Below are 10053 nucleotides of genomic sequence, written 5' to 3'. Positions count from 1 at the left end.
GGGACGAAACCTCTTTAAGGAGGGAAGACTTGTAACGTCCTAAATTTCGTATTTAATAAAAGAAAGTCGCGTTTAGTTATTGAGCCTGAATAATAAATTAGTATTTATAAAGATCATGGACTTGGACTAATTAAGATGGATCAAAGGGAATGGGCCTTAGGTCCATGGGCTTTAAGGGATATAAATACCCCTTAAACCATCCTAAAACCCTAACTAACATTTCCATCTTTCATAAATCTCTACACACTCAAAATACACACACACCCTACACCACTATATTCGGCTGTGAGCTAGGGGAGAGGAACGAAGCCAAGCGAGCACTAGTTGGTGATTAGATCTTTAGCATACAAGATAAACACAAGATCTAGAGTTCATAATCAAGCCAAAGGAAACCAAACGAACCCGTTAAGGTATGTTTTGATCCTAAAGATTACGTTTTTATAAACGTTTAGTCTTGAAACTTAGAACGAGTATAGATCGGATATAAATGAAACATAAAGTTGCGAACTTGATGCTAAAACGAACTCGTTAAACCTGCGAATATGTGCGGCTCTTGTAAAATGAATCCTAGATCAAGTATTAAACGTTTAAGCCTTAAAGTTTCATGCTTTATGCTATTACGGGTCAAGTTTTATCCGAAAATGAACATGAGAATGTTTACGGGTTTGGTTAAACTCGCATTCAAGGATTTCGCGATGAAACGATTATGATTAAGAGGTTTTAGAGCGAACAGTAACCCCTGCTGAGCAACTTCGCCTTCAAGCTAAGTTCGCCACTGCTAAACTTCGCCACCTTAAGTTCGCTGAGGTATAAGTTCGTCTGTTACCAAGTTCGCCCATGACAACTTCGCCTGGCATATGTTCGCTTAAGGTTAACTTCGCCGAACACTAATTTCGCCTATGCTTAAGTTTGCTAACGATAAATTCGCTTAAAATTAAGCTCGACCCCAGCCAGGGGCTCTGCCCCTTGGACCCTGCTAAGGGCTGCCGCCCCTAGAACCCCGCTTCCAGGGGCGCTGCCCCCGGACCCCCGTTCGTTATGGGTTATACTTGAACTAGAAACACAATATAGATAGCGATAGATGATTGATACGTGTATTGTTATACAGTTAGCCGTGTACAGCTCAAGAAGGGAATAACAATTAACGGTGAACGTAACCGTGTTCAGGTGAGTTTCTAGCCCCATATATGTGTTATGTTTTCGGGGTTGTGTGCATACTCAATATGTTTGTTAATACGCTTATCCTAAGAGATAAGTGTATGCCTTATGTGAATAATGTGAAATGTATGAATGATTGCTTGATGGTACGTGAACGATCTTCGGATATTGTACGTATTGTCAGGTTGTAACGCTATGTATAAGGTAAGTATGATATGTATGCTTTTGTGTATGAACGTGATAAAGTTAATAAAAGAAGGAAAGGATGGTTGTATGGTTGTATGGTTACGAAAAGGGTACCGAGCCCTAATAATACTCGAGGTATGATGTATGGTTGTATGGTAACGAAGAGGGAATCGAACCCTACTAATATTCGAGAACTAGGGAACCGGACCCTACTAATATTCGAGGAAAGAGGGTACCGAACCCTAATAATACTCAAGGAATGAGGGTACCGAGCCCTAATAATACTCGAGGAAGGAGGGTACCGAGCCCTAATAATACTCGATGAATGTAGGGCGTAATGCTCTTTATAACGTAAGATATGAAAGTAAGTTAGTGTAAAAGAAAGTATGAAAGTATGAATGAAAAAATATAAGTTTGTGTGTACTGTATAATGTATGATTAACTAGAACTCACTCAGCGTAGCTGACTTTTAGTATGCACGCAGGTGAGTAGGTTGAGGCAGCTCGCTTGAGGGGACACGTGGCGTTGAATAAGAGACTGGCATCGGGGGCTCAGGGCGTGTTATGTTTTAATTACTTAGATTTCGAAAGACAAGTTGGTTGTTTAAGACAAGTTTTGAATTGTTATGAAATGTTTTATCAAAGTTTTTATATTCCGCGAATGTTTTTAACTAACTCTGATATTAGAACTGCGTTTATAAGTAAATCCAACACGAAAGTAGGGCTACCGGTAACGGGGCCTTACACAATAACATAAATAATTAAGCTTAGAATATAACTTTGTTTAGCTTTATAAAAAAATAATGTATACTAGTTAAGCCTATATATTAAAATAATTTTTACTAGAGACGGGATATGAAAATGAAAATTTTAATTGAGTCAACTAATTAAAAATAAATGTATAAACTAACTTCAAAGGATGTTTATTATACGGGATATGATACAATTAATTAAGCCTATGTATGTACTATATTTCTTTATTAAAATGATGTTTGCTAAAGAAAAAATAATTTACTTTATGATAAATCATTTAATAGTTTTCTTAATTTACTTTATGATAGTCATCTATCAAAATTAATTACTTTCTACAATAAAAATTGTGAGACTAACTTTTCTAATATCATTAAATATCCCAAAATTCAAAATCATTTAAATAACCGGATTAAAATCACATTCAATTACCAAAACCACATATCATTCAATTTACCATAATTATGCAAAATCACCAGTTTATGAATTAATTGTAATTAAAATCTTTTACTATTCTCTATATAAATGGGAAAATGTGTTGACTTTTTTTATTTATAAGAAATTAAGAGATTCAGTTTCACAACATTTGGTACCAAGCTTAATAACATATCTTCATATTTAATTTATTAATTATGTTTACTTAAATTTATATCATTGACTTTTGTTGAAATTATTAAAGCTTTTTTGAGGCAGTTTTATGGTGATGACGCCCCATGTGGAGGTATAATGATTAGGAGGAATAATACTATTATACAATAGTAAGCTTCAATTACTACTAAATATTTAAGAACCACTAAAAATTATTTTATTCACTTTTTGTATGTATTAAAAAATGAATACATTATTAGTATCTTACTAATGGAAAATAAAATACGTCACTATATTGAATGGTTGCTACATCCGGACTGTTATTAACAGCCATATGGATATGTAGTTAGGCATGTCAAATTGCGCAGGTTCGTGTCATGATTTAGAACATGTTTGAGCTAATATGGGTTATTAACATAATTTGTGAATTGACTATTGGATATAGGTGAGGGAAATGTTGGGGGGGGGGGGTTCAAATGACGACAGATGAATGTACAAATTTCGATGATCTTCTAATTAACAATTCATTATAGGGGAAAGTGAATATGGGGCTGTTACACATCTAAGTTAGATGCGAAACCCTTCAAAACTACGTAGTTTTGATTAATACCCAAGTTAAATATACAATTAAACTAGCTATGTGCCCGCGCGATGCAGCAGGGCGCGCACGCAACTCTCTATTGAACGCATAATCAGTGTCGGTACATACGTCACCTGATGATAGTGTGCACGTAGCCTAAAATTGGACGCGTAACTCGTGCAAAGCCAATTGCGTGTTATCGAAGATTGAACCGGACAGGAATGTACGTTACCGACATCAAAACATGCTTAACCAACACCACACGTGTAATTCATTCCGATTAACGGTGTAGGGCATTGGGTTGAGCCCTTACCAAGATTAGGTTATGTGCGTTACGTGGTGTTGGACACTTGTTTATAGACCCCAGTACATGTAAACAACGGTATCTGCGTAACATGTAACGAAAATCAAAAGGCAAACCTGAAATATACAGTAATTTGAAATCAATCATTTTTTTAAACCAACCCGTTTTGGCCCCAAACCCATTCCGACTAGACAACATTCTAACCTAGCCCCTTTCTACTCGAACCTGAACCAAATTAACCATATTTTTGTATCGACTCATTTCGACCCTAATGTACTTTTACAAATGACTCAAGCACGCTCGACTCGACATATTAATCGGTTCTAAATGGTAAGCGCGTAACATGTTAACTTTTTAAAACTAAAAAACTATAACAATATCATACTCATATTAAAGAGGATAAAATGCTCGTTTTTATGATTAAATTTTTTTAAAAAAATATTAACGTGTGAAAAAGTTATGACCATTAAAAAATCGTGGGGTAGTTAGTTTTGAATTAGGGGGCATATATGTAACTATGATTAAATTTTACATAAAAGATAGTGAAGTTGAAGAACCAAAGTTGTATTTGTGAGTAAGACTTAATTACCCTTAGTATTCATATTTTTTTATGTATTATGAGTTGTATATAAAGCAATGAGTTTGGTACCTTTTAAAAGGTCCCTAACTTATGCTTTATATACAGTATAGATATAGATAGCGCTTTTCATCTTTTTTCCAAATAGGCTAGCAGCAAATACTTTTCTAAATCGATATGCAACACAAATTAATTCTTTCTTTCTCCAAATCGGTTTATGTTGTTAAATGCAACTCTTAATTGAATATTATCGTTGAATATGAATATTACTATCGAAATCGAATTAATTGTAAACTTGCAAGGGTGGTGAAAGTCTTTTAAATCTGTATACGATCGATGATATAAGAATTAATAGTGCTTCTTCATGTTAGATTACAAACATTATCTTAATGTTTCCTTATCTCTTCCAATTTTACACTATTAAATTTAAAATGAATCACAATTAGTCAATTACATACGCCCATTTGATATAAAACTGAAACTTTGTTTAATTATTTCTAGTGTGTGCTTCAAATTATTATCTGAACCTAGTATTTTGGATGATTTAGAAGCCGGAGAAGATGAAAACCGTGTTGATATTAGAAAATTTTGGGGATTGATTGATAGGAGCAAAATGACAAGGAGAAATTAGTGGGTATAAAATAGGTAACAAAAATAATAGAATTACTTTTTAATTGGTTTTAATCAAAACTTCGTCGTTTTGATGAGTTTCACATCTAAGTTAGATGTGTAACAGCCTCATATTCACTATCTCCTTCATTATTTCCAATATATGATTTAATAGAATTTGTCTATTCTTCAAATTTAGACAAGTTCTATTAACTTACTTTCGAGGACGAGAAATATTGTCGTTTGAAATTATACGTGTTTGTTAGACGATTTTAATATTTCCTCCCGTGACGTCCACGGGACAATAACCTAGTACGTACATATACAGATAAGATAGGTGTGGATCCATACAGTATGGGGGCGGTGGGTTTAAATATCATATCATTCTCCAACCTTCCTGCTGCTTCTAGACTTGTTGACCAAATAAAATCCAGTCTTTCTTGGTATTACGTTGAAATAGCAAATAGCAAAATCAAATAATATAAAGAGTGAGTAATTAATAATGGATGTTAGGTCTGTTGTTGAAGCTGTTTCAACCGATGAGGATGATGCACCGGTGTACCAGGTCGAAAGCCTCTGCATGCGATGCGGTCAAAATGTAAGTAAAATGTTTCATTTCATTCTTATTCTTTTCTTTGGTTGATTTGAATTTAATATTCTATTCTGTCTGTGGTTACTTACATACATACAGGGGACAACCAGATTCCTCTTGACCTTGATTCCACACTTTCGAAAGGTAATTAATTTTCCAAGATTCTGTCTGGTTGGTTGGTTGGTTGGCTGGTTGGTTGCTGAATATTATTATTATTATTATTTCATTTCATTTCGTTTGCAGATTTTGTTGTCAGCCTTCGAGTGTCCTCATTGCAGCGAGAGGAATAACGAGGTCCAATTTGCAGGTGAAATACAACCCAAAGGTTCATGCTATCGTTTGGAAGTCTCATCAGCTGATGATCAAAAGGTACTGGAGTATTATTGTTATTGTTATTGTTATTGTTTTTGTTATTGTTATTGTTATTCTTATTCTTATTCTTATTCTTATTGTTATTGTTATTGCCTTGCCTCCCATTCAAGACCAGTCGTTGACTTGAGTGGTTAACTATCTACTGTAATAATAATAATTGAATGGCACAGATGCTTAATCGACAAGTCGTGAAATCTGAAACTGCTACTATTAAGGTTTGTTACTTTAACCTCCCCTTTGTTTGTTTGTTTGTCACAATACAATGGCCTATTTATTATCATTATCATTATTCATTGACCATTCTTCCCTGTATATGCAATGCAGATACCTCAACTAGATTTTGAGATCCCTCCGGAGTCGCAGCGAGGATCTCTATCCACGGTAACTTCCTATTTGACTTCATTTTTCTCTTACAAAAAAAAGTCACTTCTGTTTTTGTTGACATTTCATCTACACTTGTTTCAGCTGGAAGGAATTCTGGTCCGAGCTGCAGATGAATTACAGGCACTTCAAGAAGAAAGAAAGGTTTCTCTCTTCATCTCGTTTTTTTTTATTATTATTATTATTTCAGTTTGTAGTGTGATTTTCAACCTTTTCAGAAAGTTGACCCACAAACCGCCAAGGCTATAGACGAGTTCATACTGAAACTAAGAGCATGTGCAACCGGAACATCATCTTTTACCTTCATACTAGACGACCCAGCTGGCAACAGCTTTATAGAAAACCCGTAATTTTCATCTTTTATCATATTGTGTTGCATATATATTGTTAACATATTGATTGACACTTTTGGTTTGCAATAATAATAGGTATGCTCCGTCTCCAGATCCATCATTAAGTATTGATTTCTATGAACGAACGCCCGAGCAACAAGCGTTGATCGGATATCTTGTTGACCAATCACAAACGAGAGAACATGAAAATGACACATCATCAAATAATCAAACATCTGAACCGCATGGATCGGTTGGAGCAGTTGCTGGAAGACGTGCTATTGCTCAGGGAAATAGTGCAGAGTTTGCAGAAAGCCTTTTCCGGTATACTGCACCAGAAGAGGTATTATATTATAATGATTTACATGTGATAATTTTCACGTTTGTTTATTTTATTAGGAATTATACATACATACTTATAGAAGGGAAATAATCTTTTGTGAGTTAGTGCCACCGGGGGTCTCACCGGAAGCAGCCTCTCTATCCCTATGGGGTAGAGGTAAGGCTGTCTACATCTTACCCTCCTCAGACCCTACCATAGCTTTGCTATTGGTGGGATATACTGAGTACGATGATGATGATGAGTTAGTGCCACTGGAGAGACTATTTACAAGCATATGAAACTTGGCTTTGAATGTTACATTATGGAGCTTACAATATGTTCCTCTTCATTCTAATTCTAGTTAAACTTACTAGTTAACACTAGTTTATAAATATATATCATGCGGCAGGTAATGACTTTCCCATCAACATGCGGTGCTTGTGCTGTTAGATGTGAGACTCGGATGTTTGTAACCAGTATCCTTTGGTGCTTAAAAGGAAAACAGCCTTATTTATAAAATGATGATTTGTTTTCTCGTTGTTATTTTGTAAGAACCTGTTCGTGTAAGTTTTGTTTAGCTTGAATATGCAAAGAGATTCCTTACTTCCAAGAAGTGATCGTGATGGCATCTACGTGTGATGGTTGTGGATATAAAAATTCTGAGGTTTGTACTTCGTAACCGTTCATTAAGATGCCGAATTTTGGGCCGTTGGTTGCATGTTCTTGTAAGGTTGGTTAATATCTGTTTTTTTGCAGTTAAAGGCGGGTGGTGCTATACCTGCAAAAGGAAAGAAAGTGACATTAGTGGTGAAACATGTAAAAGATTTAAGCCGTGATGTGATTAAGGTATGTCTCTGCTTATATACATATGTATCTAATCATAATATTCTTTTTGAATGTTTAACACGTCTCTTGTGTTACCAGTCAGACACTGCAAGTGTGAAAATCCCGGAGATCGATTTGGAGCTTGCAGGTGGCACATTGGGAGGTCTTGTGACAACCGTGGAAGGTTTGGTCACTAAAATCAGTGAAAGTGAGTTCGTCTTGATACTTTGTTTTTTCTTCAGCTGATGTTATATACTAGAGGTGTAGACGAGCCCAAGCTTGACTAGGCTCGAGCTCGGCTCATTTCGAACTCTTTATAAAGCCCGGGCTCGGCTCGTTTGTTAATTATAATTTAGTATATACATACAATTTTAAATATTCTTGTATGCTTTTGAGGCGATCTTCCCATACAAGGAGAAGTCAAATAGAGTAGCTCGTTTAAGCTCGATCTTCCCATACAAGGCTCGATAACTAGCGAGCTCTATTTGAGGCTTTGCTCGCTTTGAATTTTTTTTATCGATCCGATCTCGAGTAGCTCTGCCCATTGCACTCCTAGTATTTACTAGATCTTGCAGAAACTGGGCTTGCATAAAGCTGCACTAACTTTGAAAGATCTGAAACAGTCCCTGGACCCTGATCTTTATGAACCTTACAAAATGGCCCCTGATGCTTTTGAAATTTGAAAAATTGAAAAGTATGTTTATCTGTACATGAAGGTCTTGAGAGAGTGCATGGATTCACTTTTGGAGATAGTCTGGATGAGGATAGAAGAAGCAGGTGGCTGGACTTTAGGGCAAGACTCAACAAGGTATGAACCTTATAGTAAACCTTTGTTCGAGATTTACATCTATGCCCCTACCAAAGTTGTCAGGCTTGTAATCGAACAGAACGTACAACAGATGTAGCCTGTCGTGTGCCCTCATTCAACTTTATGCAAACGAACGATCAAATCTAGACGAATGTGGTTTTGTGGTTCATGTTCATTCCTTAAGAAAATGAACATGTCAATGTATGTTTATGTTTATGTCCGTTCGTTAACGGTATAAACGAACGGTTCATGACTGAGATAAAACTAGTTAAAAACTTAAAAAAGTAATGTGAATAAAAATGTGTTGTGCCTAAAAAGTTAGTAAGTTGTAGTGAGCCAAAACAGTTTAAATGAATGTATTAACGAGCGTAAGCTAACGAACATAAATGAGCGAATGAGACATGTGTTCATGTTCGTTTGTTTAACTAAATGAACAAACTCTTTTGTTCACGTTCATTTAACTTGTTTTTATTAAATAAGCGAACTTCCCGGCGAACGGTTCACGATATGTACGCTGAACGTCAGTTCGTTGACAGAATCTTAGAAAATGTTTTCACACTTCAATCTGAGAAATTAACGTTACGGATCTTGATTCTATATTGTTCTTTTGCATGATAATCGGTCTTTGCATAAAACAATAATTTTACGCATGCAGCTTCTGAATATAGAAGAACCGTGGACACTGATCTTAGACGATGCTCTGGCAAACTCTTTCATTGCACCGGCGACTGATGATATTAAAGATGACCGACAGTTAACTTGTAAGTTTGTTTCAAGTCCTCAGCAATGTTTTATTATTCATATTTGTGAGAAATAATTTGCATGAAAATTTCAGTTGATGAGTACGAGAGATCATGGGAACAGAATGAGGAGTTGGGTTTAAATGATACGGACACATCGTCTGCTGATGCTGCGTATGCTTCAGTTGATGCTTCGTGAAAGAATGTTCGTTCTTAATTTTCTTGACTTGTTTCTTGTGTCTTAATTCCGTGCGACTGTTATAAACTATGTTTGGTATTGTTGTAATCTATGAATAACTTTTGCTGAGATTCTATTTGTGTGGAGAAGAACATGAGCAAAGGGCAGCTTAGTGAAATGGTATCCTTTGTAAGTAATCAAGGGTTTAAATGTAATCACCTAACTTTGTATTTTACATCTATCAATAAAATAATTTAAGTGTTGCCATAGATGGGATGGGATGGGATGGGATGGGATGGGATGGGATGGGATGGGCCCAGTACTGAAATGTACTGTTACAGAAATGAAATTGCTGATATTAAAAAAATGGGTACCGGTATTAGAGGTTCTTGGTACGGTATATGGTATTTGAAGGGAAAAATTGGTAAAATACCGTATCATACCAATACCAAAGTACTGATCCTGGAAACCTCAAAAAGTGGGTGCTGCATTGGTAGTGAAAATACCTGGTATCATTTGCTTATATTTGTGCCATTGTAGCGTAGTTTAATGTTTGCACTGGAATTGGTGCCCGCACATTGAAGAAAAATCGTTAATTCGGATTTTGGAGAATCAGCACGTGTTCATTCCATTCGCCTTCGACACTTTTGGATCCCTGGCTCCCGAGGAAGTTCGCTTCTTGGAGCAGGTGCAGAAGGTGGTCCACAGTGAATCGCAGAGCCCGATGAACCAATTATTTATATTTAGTAGAA

The 10053-nt window shown here is 35.9% G+C and overlaps 1 protein-coding gene across 1 annotated transcript; it reads left to right on the top strand.

Annotated features, from left to right (window-relative positions):
• The first annotated feature begins 5238 nt into the window (after positions 1–5238).
• On the top strand, positions 5239–9419 carry LOC143602506 (zinc finger chaperone ZPR1-like). Its single transcript, XM_077079586.1, has 15 exons — positions 5239–5349; positions 5443–5487; positions 5587–5712; positions 5886–5930; positions 6040–6096; positions 6181–6240; positions 6315–6442; positions 6525–6771; positions 7160–7226; positions 7344–7414; positions 7507–7596; positions 7675–7783; positions 8292–8383; positions 9039–9144; positions 9219–9419. The coding sequence occupies exons 1-15, from the start codon at positions 5254–5256 to the stop codon at positions 9320–9322; spliced, it is 1443 nt and encodes a 480-aa protein (XP_076935701.1). The 5' UTR covers positions 5239–5253; the 3' UTR covers positions 9323–9419.
• The last annotated feature ends 634 nt before the right edge of the window (positions 9420–10053 follow it).

Source organism: Bidens hawaiensis, unplaced genomic scaffold (assembly GCF_021521415.1).
Source record: "Bidens hawaiensis isolate Kalapana, Puna unplaced genomic scaffold, B.hawaiensis_p1.1 tig00059048_1, whole genome shotgun sequence".
NCBI lineage: Eukaryota > Viridiplantae > Streptophyta > Magnoliopsida > Asterales > Asteraceae > Bidens > Bidens hawaiensis.
The sequence above is the reverse complement of the archived record's forward strand: the minus strand, read 5'-3'. Positions and strand labels throughout refer to the sequence as shown.

Bases quoted from the DNA above. Each gene is read 5' to 3' on its own strand.
- LOC143602506 (XM_077079586.1), top strand. From the start codon at position 5,254: ATGGATGTTAGGTCTGTTGTTGAAGCTGTTTCAACCGATGAGGATGAT. The intron at 5,350-5,442 runs GTAAGTAAAATG...ACATACATACAG, and splicing joins GCATGCGATGCGGTCAAAAT to GGGACAACCAGATTCCTCTT. The intron at 7,227-7,343 runs GTATCCTTTGGT...GAATATGCAAAG, and splicing joins GACTCGGATGTTTGTAACCA to AGATTCCTTACTTCCAAGAA.